The sequence below is a fragment of the Apaloderma vittatum genome, unplaced genomic scaffold, assembly GCF_000703405.1.
Source record: "Apaloderma vittatum isolate BGI_N311 unplaced genomic scaffold, ASM70340v1 scaffold37207, whole genome shotgun sequence".
NCBI classification, from domain to species: domain Eukaryota; kingdom Metazoa; phylum Chordata; class Aves; order Trogoniformes; family Trogonidae; genus Apaloderma; species Apaloderma vittatum.
The window spans coordinates 21,175-33,863 of record NW_009726293.1 but is presented as its reverse complement, the minus strand read 5'-3'; the positions used below and the strand labels follow the sequence as shown (position 1 = coordinate 33,863).

The following is a 12,689-nucleotide window of genomic DNA, read 5'->3' as shown; positions in this document are numbered from 1 at the left end:
TTGTGGACAACAGTCATCCTCCAAAAAATAAAAATCCCCAAACCCGCAAAAAAACCAAAATGTTTTCGGAATAACCAGTCACAAGTCAATTTGTCACTGCAAACTGGTGTAAGAGTTTATGTATTGGAGCCCATTGCATCTCTGGCACTCGGTCACTCAGATGGTCAGACATTGGTGTGTTGTGCTGTTGTTGAGCAACACCAAGAGTTGGCTGCTCTTCCAGAAGAAACTGGTAGCCAAGGGTGACAGGAAGGCAGGCAGAGGTGGTGGCATCACTGACAACAAGAAGGTCCCACCATCTCAAAGATGAGAAACTCAGCTTGAATGTAGCTTGCAAGTGAAGGGACCTTGCTGAAAGTTCATAGCAGAGCCTTCCTGAAGCTGCTGCAAGGCTTTTTCAAGTTTTTCCTCAAGGTTCTCTGAGGTCAGCAGAAGTTTCTCTGGCAGGTCTGTCTTACCAGTGAGCTGGTCTTGAATGCAGTCAGCTGAAACTCCTAGGAGATGAGGAAATCTCACTCAAAGCCTGGCAACGAAGGCCTCCGTGCGAGCCTCTGAGCTAAATGTAGTTGTGCTCTTAAGTTCAAATGGAACTAAGTGATGTTGGATCTGTTACACGGAATTTTATCAGGTGTTGCTTAACTACGGGAGCAGATTGGTTACAAAAAGAGTGCTAAGGGAAGCCTGACCCTGCAGTATGAAAGGGCAGCAAGACTGATGTTGAGTACTGAAAAGTGCCTGTTGCCCTTTTCCAGCTCATCCTGGGCGTGGACATGTCATTGCCACAGGATGCTGTGGCATGTGAACATACTGTTGAGGGAGAAGACAGAATTACATCCTGATCTGTCATGTAAAGCTTCTGTATTAATGCTTCATACACTCTGAGAATTAACAAATGCTGTACCTGAGAAGAGGCCTTTTTTTTTGCTGCGGCGTCCTCCTGCTTAGATAGGAGTCAGTTTTAGTTTATCCCTAGTGGAATATATGATATAAATTGAAACATTTCCTGCACTATGTATCCGTGTTTATTTTTTGATCGGCTCCTGCCTTTTTTTTCCAGCCAATGATGGGAAAGTGCGAATGATAAGCTGTGGGGCAGACAAGAGCATCTATTTCCGCACTGCGCAGAAGGTAACCTTGTTACAGCTTTCTCGTGTGCTATTTTTTTTAATAATCCCTCCACAAAGGGACCACTTTAAAGAGTGGTATCAGAGTTTCTGTACAAGCTTGTTGCTATTTCAGCCACAGTGTCTCCCACTGAGAGATCAGATTCAGAGAACTAGTTCTGTGAAGCATGCAGCTGCTCCCAGCCTGAGCTCTCTCAGCAAGATGCGAAGTAGAGAACAGTTGGGATCTCTGCTTTTCTTTTGCTCCCCAGGGCTATTGTGAGGAGTGGTGAAAGAGCATGGGCTGGAGGAAGGGCTTCATGGTGCCTCCAGCCTCAGCTGCTCCCAGCAGACTTGGTTAGTGGGAAGGGTTGACTTGTGCTGGCTGTGTGAGAAGACTCATCTGTATGTAGAGGTTTTTAGTAACGAGTTAGCTACTCAATTTTGTCACACTCTTTACTCCCATGCTTAGACAGGAGAAGGGGTTCAGTTTACCCGAACGCATCACATTGTTAGGAAGACCACTCTATATGACATGGATGTGGACCCCAGCTGGAAATACGCAGCTATTGGATGCCAGGATCGCAACATCAGGTTAGTTCTTGTCTTGAAAATATTTTTGCGGTCATAGATGAGTTGGCCAAGGTGGCCCCATCTCCATTATTGTTCCTCTAGATTTTGTGACACAGCATTTTCAGACAGATCTGAGGTCTCACCTCACATTCGATGAGGATGAACTTTGCCTTTCCCTTGCTGATAGAAGGCCATGGATATACATGCAAATGCCCTTGGGACCCTTGGCATCTCACTGGGTTGCTCTACAGAGCAGTGTCTTTCTGCTGGGAGAGCAAGTGTGCCTTCCTCAGCACAGCACTGAGCTATGGGGCAAGAACTTCTGTATTGTGGTAATTTTTGCTTTTAAAGGTATGTCTAGGGAGAAGCTGTGAGGTTCTGTGGAATAAATGGAACTGCAGGAACCTAAATCTGAGCTAGATGTGACTTTGGAGAAGTGAAATCAGTTCTCTGTTCCCTTTTTATCCATTTCTCCAATTTGTCTGTTTCTACCTGCAAAGCAAAGGACATTTTATGCATGGCTCCTCCTGTTGTATCTGAGTGAGATGCCCAGAGTTTTGGTAGCTAAATACCACTGCTGAATTCGATTTGGTTTTGTATTCTAATCTAAATAAAGAGTCTTGCTCTCTTAACCCTTTCCTTTAGTATGAAGAAGTCACAGGTATTTTTGTAGCAGAGAGGACTGACTGAAGCTTAGGAGCCATTCCCACTACATAGCTGTTGGCCTTTATGAGGAATGACAAGGTTTACTCCCTCCTATTTGATCTCTCCTACAGTGTCACAGATGCTACACTTGTTTTTGATTATTGGCTTGAGAATTAAGCCTCAATTTTAATTGAGATAATCTGTTTGATGTCATATATCATCCAGTCTTGGGCCTCTATATTACTTTCAAAGTTCTTCCTTGAACCATCTAAATGATTGATGGTTATAGTTCATAGAGATAATTTTTTCCACCTTGTTTGACTTGGCCCTGTTCCCTGTATCTCATGTGGAGTGAGGAACAGAAAGGGAAAAAAAAAGGGTCCTGGGAGAAAGAACCACAGAGCAGTGCCTGAGCAAAGTGAGCAATGTTGTCCTATGTTGTCCCCGTCAGGGTTTTCAACATAAGCAGTGGGAAGCAGAAGAAGCTTTACAAGGGATCCCAAGGTGAAGATGGCACCCTCATCAAAGTAAGCTGTTTTCTTTCTTTATTCCTTTTTCCCCACATCTTCTGAACACAGCTCAGGACTAAGAAAATTAAGTACAAATTTGAACACAGTAATTTTATTTTTTTTTTGCTTGCTCCTTACCTTGTCCCTTTTCCTACTGCTGCCTCCTCCTACCTCTATCCTTAAGGACTGGTAGTGCATGGGCTTCATCAGGCTAAAAAAGGTAATGCCGAAGTTGTTATGTAACTTCTCTCTCTGTCCTGTTTCTGAAGCAAGGCACAGGCCTATGTTGTAAAAGCAAGTAGAACTGCACCAATATATCTAAGCAGGTGATTTAGTCCATTTACTTTAATCTTCTACTTTCTGCTCCAGAGAGCTCATTCTGACTTTCTTGACTATTTTCGTTAGGTACCTATTTGAGAAATTTATGTCTTCCAGAGGGCAAACACAAGTGAAACTCTTTTATGAGTTGATGAAATTAAGTAGCATCTGCCCTGCAAAGGCGTGTCGCCATGTCCTTGGGGTCTTGGAGTGCTGGGCAAGCCCAGTAGTGCTTAGAGAGAGTCTGTTCTTGTTTCCCACCTGCTGAGTGCACCCAGGCCTTGGGGCAGGGTCGCACGCCTGCTTCTGCCACTCTTCTGGGCTTCCCCTGGAAAATCAGGTGCGTTCAGGATCCAGTGCAGAGTGATGCCAGCACTTTGGGATGTGGAAGAATTTCATTCTTGTCTTTAAAGGAGGAAGACTAATTGGCACAACCAAAATATCTCTCGTGTTAAGTTGCCAAATTAGCTTCTTCATTATATTTATTTTCACCAATGCTTTTTTTTCCTATTTTTTAAACCAAATATTTCTGTTCAGCTGCACAGGCCAGCAATATTAGTATTAAGGCTGGAAGGAATGTTCTGTGAGAAGCAGCTGAGGATTTTGGGCCTGTGTAGCTTGGAGAAAAGGACCTCATTGCTCTCTGCAGCTTCCTGAGGAGGGGAGGTGGAGAGGGAGATGCTGAGCCCTTCTCCCTGATACCCAGTGATAGGACACGTGGGAACAGTTCAAAGCTGCATTGAGGAGGTTTAGACTGGACCTTAGGAAACATTTGTTTACTGTAGTTGCTGTAGATCCCTTCCAACTGAAATGGTCTCTTACTGGTGAGTATAAATAGCAGGTTAAAATGGGAGAGGAAAGCAAACAGCTTTGTTCAGTGTCACCTCTTCTGCTTTACAGAGAGAGATAAGTCCTCTTTCTCTTCGTCTCTCATAATTCCTACAAAACTTCTTTGTAAGCCATAGGAATGAAAATGAGAAATAGATGCTCCTAAACTCAGGTGCTTGATTATATCTTTCTCAGACCACAAGCCATAAAATGTTGCTGGGAGCTGGATCTTTTGTTTTTAATATCCTTTATGTTAGTTTTTTTTTAATGGTTGTTTTTTTTCATATATAGTTCAAGTAGGGAACAATTATTTTTAAATTTGCTTTGTTCATTTTTAGGACAATTATTTAACCAAGGGTAGTCTCTGGAATTTAAGCTTTCGTGGCATGTTGTTCTGAGATCATAATATACATTGCAGTTTAACAAGTAAAACACAAATGGTGACACTGAAAGCAAGAGATACAGCAGCAAAATAAGCACAACCAAAAAAAAGTCAGCATTGTTTAAATACGTTGTCTCCCTCAAGAACCAGACATTTTCACTTTCAGTTTCTTAAAGTTTACAAAGGATAAAGCAGGATATTTGGTGACAAGCAGCTGTATTTGCTGCTTTAGACCTAGTGAGGCATTTGGAGGGGGTTTATACTTGATATAAAAGCAACAAATGGATGTATATGAAAATAAAAACATCAGCCACCAACCCAAAAGTTGCAAAGGCTGGAAACTTGATAGCATCATTATCAAAGACAATTTCCTGGAAGTGTTGAGTTCTTTTTTGATTTCTTTCCTCCAGAATATTTCACTTAACTCTATCAGCTCCGATTTTTTTTGAGGGAGGGGGGAATGCAGCAGGAGGGCTGTGCTATGGCATATGTGTGGGTTTTTTGGTTTGTTTTGATCTTAAGATAAACAAAATTAAGACTGCAGTGGTTAAAAGGAGGTGGGAGAGTGAAGTGTGAGTCTGCCCTTTGGTGGTGATGCCTTCACAGCTGTGAAGTCGTTTAATGTAAGTGCCTTTAGTCCCTGAGTACGTTGGAAGTAGTTTTAACAGTTCAGTCAGGTTGGAGATTTGGGATGCTGGAGAGCCTGGGACTCAACTGGAGTCCTGTGGGAGCTACTTGGCATTTTATTCTGTTTACTGCTATGACTGTCTTGGGTATTCTGGGCTGTTTTCATGCTGTTTGAAGGCACTTTCTCACCAGATCTTCGCACTTATCTCCTAAACCAGGTGCAAACGGATCCTTCTGGTCTTTATATTGCAACCAGTTGTTCTGACAAGAACCTGTCCATCTTCGATTTCTATTCTGGCGAATGCGTTGCAACCATGTATGGCCATTCAGGTAAGGCACATAAACTTCTGGATACCAAGTTTTTTTTTTTTCCTGCTGCTTACTATATAGAAAGGTCTGATATTAGCCAAAGCTTTCTGAAGGTTCCTCCCCACCAAAGTTTACCCAGTGGGTATTTTGGAGTAGGTTATAGTTGGATGAAGTTGTAATAGCTTATTTCATTTTAATTTCAGCTGTTATCAGACTGCAGTTTGCATTGCAAAACACACGTGCATGCCTGTCAGGCCATGAATTTGTTTACATAGTTTTTCTAATATCCTGTAAGGTAGTCTGTGTTTTTTCATTGTATATTAATTATGATTATAATATGCCCTCAGCTCCTACCGTGCAGGGTCTACTCTATCATAGGCGAATAGACACTTACATCTTCATGCTTATTGTGTCATGGGATTCCCTTTTCATGTCAAGCCTAGATTCTTTGTTAAATGGTTATAGTAATTGGGGCATATTGATCTGTGAAGTGTGCTGGCTTTAATCAGAATTTAAGTTACTGAGCACAGATAGGCTGTTTGGCTAATCTTCTGCCCGTTGAAATAATTTAGGGAGTGTTTGATTTTTTTCTTGTGCTTTATTTCACACAGAGATTGTGACTGGGATGAAATTCAGTAATGACTGCAAACATCTGATTTCTGTTTCTGGTGACAGGTAAGATGAGTTTACTTGTTTATTGTGTCAGCTCATGCCATCTCACACTGGATTTAACATGTGTTTTGAAAGAAGGTAGATTTTTTTAATGTGGATGTTGTATGAATTCCAAGTAAATCTCAGAGCTTTCTGAACTGTAAGTGTGTGCTGTTGGCAAAGCTCACAGAGGTTATTTTATCCTTTCTTGGAATGACACGTCTGTATGAAGTGCTTCCGTTCTGGTTTTCTGAGTGTAAGTACTGTTCCCTGCTGGAAAGGAGACTGGGGATGTGGGCTGTTTCCTTGTTAGCCTTCAGATCTGTAATGTGAGGCAGCTTGTGATATTCTGACCAGTGCTGCTAAAACTTTGTTTTACAGCACTCCTCCTGGTGAGGTTTCACCAGGTGAATGAGCCTGTCTAGCAGCAACAGGGACAGGCCTGTCCCCACCCTTTGCCTCTGTCCCCGTGGTCCCTCTTCCCCACTTCCCTAAGTCAGCTGTGGTGGGGCTGACCCCTTGTTAAGCTGATTCAGGTCCCTACGTCAGCACCTCCCCACTCCCCCAGTGGAGTTTTCCGCCGATATGGGGAGCTAAATCATCTCATCAAAAGCTTAGGTAATCACCAGGCTGAGCCCAAGGGGAAAAGGAGGATATATGCCTGATATACTGATTATAGAGGTGAGTGGATCTACTACTTCTGGAATCAGTGAGTGCTGAACTGAATAAAATTTTTCCTTTGAGAAAGATGGTTCCTGGAGTGCCATTTCAAGGCCAAAGCAGCCCAGATTCTCTCTCTTTCTTTCTCTTTTCTATTAATAAAACATGACTGAACCAGAAAAAAAGAATTTTAGAGGGTGAGGACATATATCACCTTAAATTGCATCAGTTGGTTATTTCTGTCTTTCAGTAAAAAGTAAGTAGTTCAGTTTTCCTCTTTCTTTACCTTTCATGTGCATATATAGACCAGGGGAAAAGTTGCAGAAGATAAAGTCTTTTCAATGTGGATTTCTGATAAATTCCAGAAACATGGAAGGTTCAAAGGCCCCAGTGATCCTTGCGATGTGGGGCTGCGTTCCCTTGGTGACCACTTCCATGAGGGTCGATTAGTCCAAAAGGGTCGATTTCCTCACTAAGGGTGTTGAGGAACTTTGCTCTAAGGATATGAGAAAGCGTGGTTTTTGAAGGAGAACAGGAGAGATGATCTGTTCACACTCAGGAGCTTGGGCAAAGAATAAAACGGAGAATAGAAGGAAAAACAGAGATGAGGGAAGGTACAAAGACTGGGAGACCCATGTGAGAGAAGCACTGTAAGGGGGGAAAGAGGCAGCAAAAGAGGTGGGTGGGAGCATGATTCCACAGAGATTTGTGCCAAATGCTGATGTATTTACAAGTTCATGCTGCTTGATAGCTGTGGGGGTGGGATAAATGAACAAGCCAGATTTGCTTTCTGCATTTTCTTCCCTGCCTTTCAGTATTGTCTCAGCAGCAGATTGTGGTTGCTGTTAACGTTCGAGAGAGCTGCTGCTTGAGGGGAAGCAGCTGCCTGCCCTGGGTTGCCATAGTTCCCCGAGAGGGTGACGGCGTGTTCGCTCTTGATGGGAAGTGTCTGTGTGTGTGATTTCAGCAGCTGGGAGTGATGATCCTGAGCTTTGTCACAAAAGGAGTGGCGTTGGGGGCAAAAAAGGGCATTTTTAGTTTTTCATTATGATATCCACAGACCGCAAAGTCGCGGTTGTGCTTTCTTCTGTGGTATGGAGGTAAAAAGTTTTTGCAATGCCTTCTCATGAGAGGAAAAAAAAAAATGGAGAGAATGCAAGTGTTCAGGATCCTCGCACTTTCGGCATTTGCCTCAGATCAGGGAGACCGAAGTTCACGGTCACTGGTGAAAACAGCAGAGCAAATGAATTTTTGCAGACTAGCAAGGAGGCGGAGAAAGCCCACCATTGAAAACTCCTTTGTGAATTGGAGTACCCATGAGCGTGGTGGCACTGACAGGTCTTGAAGAACTGGATTAAGTCCTCTTTGGATTCCAAAGTAGGGTACAGGATTTTGTAAGTGATAGCAAAACCACCACCTGTTTCTACATCAGGGTAAATATACCCAGCTAGACAGGAAAGGTGGGTGGGATGAAAAGAATTAGTTAGCGTTGAGGTTAAATATCAAAAACAATGCTAGTCATTTTACTTTCTAGTAGTCTCTATAGCAACAAGGAAATTTTTTAATTTATTTTTTATTTTTAGCCAGATTCCTAAAGAAAGTGAGACCAATCACATCACACTGTTTGTTTCCTTCTCTCAAATGCTTTTGAACACATTGACCAAATTCGATCAAATTCCTTAGAAGTTGCCTGGAGGGAGTCCAAGTGAAATATTAGAAGCACCCTGACTGAAAAGACACTGGCACATAAGCTTAGCTGTTATTACACTGCAGAGATCCCATGGTATGGAGGGCATTAGGACAGCCTTGCCCATGGGGCACTTGTGACCCGAGGCTGTTGGGGGATGCCAAGGACACCTGTAGGCTCCACTTATCCTGCTGATCGATGAGGGACTTGTTATGGCATTTCTTTCAGCAGCCGGATAGATAGTCAAATAAAGGTATAGGATCAGAGATGAGTCTGTGCAAATACCTCCGCAGTTGCTCTCGCCCACAGGGAGGCTTTGCCGGGCAGGTTCTACCCTTTTGTCATGAGGTTTGCGATGGGATTGAGTTTCTGGGAAGCTGTTTCTGCCTGTGTCTCTCCCTGTCACAGACAGAAGGGCTCTTGTTTGCCTCTGCAGTGGGAATTGATAATACCAATAAAGTGAACTGAGACTTGACTCCAGCCTCGTGTTTCCCTCTTTCAGCTGTATCTTCATCTGGCGTCTGAGCTCAGAGATGACCATCAACATGCGGCAGCGACTGTCTGACATGAAGCAGAGAGGGAAGCAGGCAGAAAAGTCTCCTCCGCACAAGACAACTGGACTAATGAGGTGAGCAGAGTGGGCTGAGAAGAGGTTGTCTGGCTTTGTAGAGTTTAATGTGACAAGTGTGGCACTGGAATTCAGCTGTAAGGTTTCTTTTGTCTTCACTGATAGTGTCTCCCAAAAGTTCTCTTATTCTTCTGTTGGAATTGCCATGGGTTTTGTGCCTCCCTTTTTTGGATGTAGAAGCCTGACTGTGATCTTCCAGACTTAGTGTTGCTTCACTGATTGCAACATGTATGTAGTGCCCCTTGTGTCTTAAATTAATGTTGTCATCAGAAACTTTAATAAGCAATTTGCCTAGCAATACTCAGGCTGGTACACAGCATCCCACCAGGGAATCCTTACCTCTTCTTCTTGAATAAAGTTCTGGGAAGCTAGGGCAAATGTAGTTTAAAGGCTGTTTGCTGCAGTGTCTGGACTGAATTGCACCCGCAAGCTGAACAAGTTTGCCATGCTGATCATAATTCTGAAAGAGTCCTTACAGTTGTGCTGTTTGTTAACTATTTTCCAGAGGATTTGAAAAAGGTCACCTAAAAATAATTATAACATAAATAACAGATATAAAAGTCACTTCCATGGGAAAAGTTCTTGGCAGCTAAATGGTATTAGTATTTTTTGCTTGATAAACAACCTATCTAAAAACAGACTGCCACAGCCTACAAGCTGAATAGATCTAAATTTATCTGGTGACCTTTCTTTAAAAAGTGGTGCTTAAACACAGACCCTGTTTTTAAACACAAGAGTTGACAGGGGTTATGGATTGTTAGTTCAATATATTTGGTTTCTCTGTAGTTACTAAGTTGTTGAGATTAATTTGACTGTTAGCAATGCAGGAAGGAGCCCTGACCAAACTGATCTGGGATTGAAGTGGGGCCAAAAAAAGGACGAACACGGATTTTTTGATGCTATGTCCCGCAATTTTCCTTCTCCAAATGACTACAAATTTTGTTCTGGATATAAAAGTTCCAAAGCACTGGAGGACCTACCACACGGGTTGTTGTGTGGAGTATCCCAGGGACCTTCCCACTCCCTTTGGAAGCAGATAGTGTTGAAACAAGTCTGTCTGCATAGTTTCATTTGGGAAAGTCTTGATCTGCTTGTTCTTGAAACGAGTCTCGTCTAATAAGTGCTTTCCGTAATGGTGCTGGGAGAACTCAGGAAGCTTTTTTTCTAGCCAAAATTCTGGAGCTGTCAAGCAATGTGCTTTTTATAGCAGACTCTCCATTATTCCGGCAGCTGCAGCCTTACCCTCCCGAGGCTCAGCCTGTGACAGATAATCCCAGTCCTCTTCCGCGTTAGGTGATGCTTGTTTCCGTCACAGACGCTTGCTGAAGGGCGGTGTTAGTGCCACGCCAAGCCCAGAACTTTATTAAACTTGTTTGGTAACCTCTTTGCAAGCCTGGAATCTACTCGTTTGGTCAGCTTTGAAAGCTTGTTTTCAGTTTTGATCAACCACTGTGGTCACTGGAGATCAGCAAAGACGTAGCTCCAGAGCATTTTGGATTGGGACTGGAAATGGAGGAAGAGCCTACGGGACCAGCATTACCGAGGTGGGAGAGGGAAAACTGATGAATTTGAGTATGATTGGTTTTCTAGATACCCTGTGCCTGTTCTGGTTGTGTTTCCAAAGGCTGACTGTGTAGGTTGCAATAGAGAGGTGTAGAACTGCTGTCTCAAAAAGACTCACAGCAATATAAGAAGGCTCCTTATCTGCTGATGTGTCATTTCTTCTACTAGATTTTCTCTGGAACAGCATTGCTAGAATTTAGTGGAGGAAGTAATGCATTGTGCTAATTCCATTATATGAGTGTATGACAAGATAAATGATCAAATTAATGCTGGGGGAACCAAACTGAGCTGACGAAGCAGCAGGGAGCTGAGGATTTCCCATTCAGGACGGTGCTGTCTCTGTCCAGTCACAACTGGCAGGGCAGGGATTGGCCCAGGCGACCAACATCTGGAGTGTAAATGCACAGAAAATGCCTTTGTGGGTCAGAGCAGGGCTCCATGAAGCCCAGTTTTCTGCCTGTGATAGTGGCAACGGGGAATGGCATTTAGTGAGGCACCGTGTGAGCCTTCCTGTATGAACCTTTGTGGTCCCTGTGCCTCATGCTCTGTTGTTCTATCAGGGGTGTGAGGAGGTACAGCTCTGCCTTTTCCCTTTAGTATTTGGTCATGGATCCTTTGTCCACGGAATTGATGTCACTCCTTTTTGAGCTTTGTGATACTGTCTGCCTCTGCAACCTCCTTTGGTGACAACTTCACAAACTTTACTGCGCTCTGTATAAAGGACTTTTTTTGTCTCTCTTACACCATACTTCTGCTAGTTTTGTTGAAAGTTCCCTGCTTCTGACTATTGTAAGCTTTGGTGAACTATTGTTCTGCATCCAACTGTCTATAGTCCCCACAGTTCTGTAAACCTTTATCACAACCTCTATCCATCCAACCTTCTCCCCAAACTGAAGAGTCACAGCTTTTGCAGTCTCTTCAAAAACTTACAGAGAGAAGGAAGTTTCTCCTCTGAAGGATTTATCTGTCTCACCTTTATGGAACGGTGGATTATTTTGGATCTAATCTGACCTGTATGACCCACAGTTCTCCCTAAGAGCCTTTCAGTTCTGCCTCTGGCTGTGGTAACTGCAATTGTGTGCTTTTTCCTCTCGTCTGCTGAATGCAAGGAGCTTTGATTCTTTGGGATAATGGAACTTGCACGCAGCTGATAGTGCTGGTACATTTTGGTTCTGAGGCATTTATAGTTTCAGAGAAGGAACCATGTAAAGGATTTTAAATAGGGTTTTAGTTTTGATTCAAGTATGCATTTATTGTTTAGAAAGCTTGTCCAAAGTTTTTGGAAGGGACATTTTAAATTGATTTTACTGTGGCGTGTTTGCAGGTCTTATAGCTGCTTTAGCTGAGCAGTTATGTTCTTTTAAAAGTCACTTTTTCTGTGGCTTTCATTGAAGCTTTGGTATAAACAGCAGGAGAGAGAAATGTTATCCAAATTAAATTATCTGAAACTTGCATGTGTGTGCTGAAGAAGTACTGTGTACATCAGATATATCTGGAAAGAAGAGTTTCTTCTCAAATTTGCAGTGAGGCTTTCATCCAGTCCAGGAAAGCTGTGGGGTTTCCAGGGCTCAGAACGGTGCCGGCTTTTGATGCCAGATCAGAAGTGGTGCCTGAATCTGTGCTGAATTACTGCAATTATAACACCAGGGAAACTCTGAAGTCAGCAGCACTATGATCTTTCTGTGGGGAAAAGCAGAGTAACTTTCTTTTTAAAACCCTTAGGCATTTGGGTGGGGTGAGGGGGAGGCAATCTAGTGATCCCAATCATCTAGAATGTTACAGTTTCATAAATATGCCCCTAAAGCTGAGAGTTTAAGTAGCACAAGATCAGAGTGAGAATGCTGACAACATACCTCTTTAAATGGATAGTTGCCATTCTTGTCTGTTTTGTTTTAAGAAGAGAAAGAGGATTTGAATTTGGGACAAGCAAAAGAATAGAGTACATCATATCAGATATCTTAATACTAGAACTCCCTAAAGATGTGTAGCACTTTTAAGTCTATGTACGTGTCCTGAGGACTTTCTAACTGAAGGTCCTTCCCTGCTATCGATCCTGTACTGGCAGACCCCTCAGAAACTGAGGTGCCTCTGGAGCTGGCTCTGCCCATCCGTACAGAACAAGATCCAGGTGTGGTACTGGAATGGGGTAGTTCCTCAGCAAAGGAGGAAGACAAGAGCAAGGACAATTAAAACCCCTACTCTAAGT

General features: G+C 43.0%; 1 protein-coding gene across 1 annotated transcript in view; it reads left to right on the top strand.

The window, feature by feature from the left end:
• The window catches only part of LOC104276789 (mitogen-activated protein kinase-binding protein 1-like), a 43,835-nt gene that overhangs the window by 14,268 nt on the left and 16,878 nt on the right, over positions 1 to 12,689 (top strand). The window contains 6 exon segments of the mRNA XM_009873221.1: positions 1,058 to 1,128; positions 1,576 to 1,697; positions 2,773 to 2,848; positions 5,204 to 5,315; positions 5,906 to 5,969; positions 8,795 to 8,920. Coding sequence (XP_009871523.1) covers positions 1,058 to 1,128; positions 1,576 to 1,697; positions 2,773 to 2,848; positions 5,204 to 5,315; positions 5,906 to 5,969; positions 8,795 to 8,920 — 571 coding nt within the window.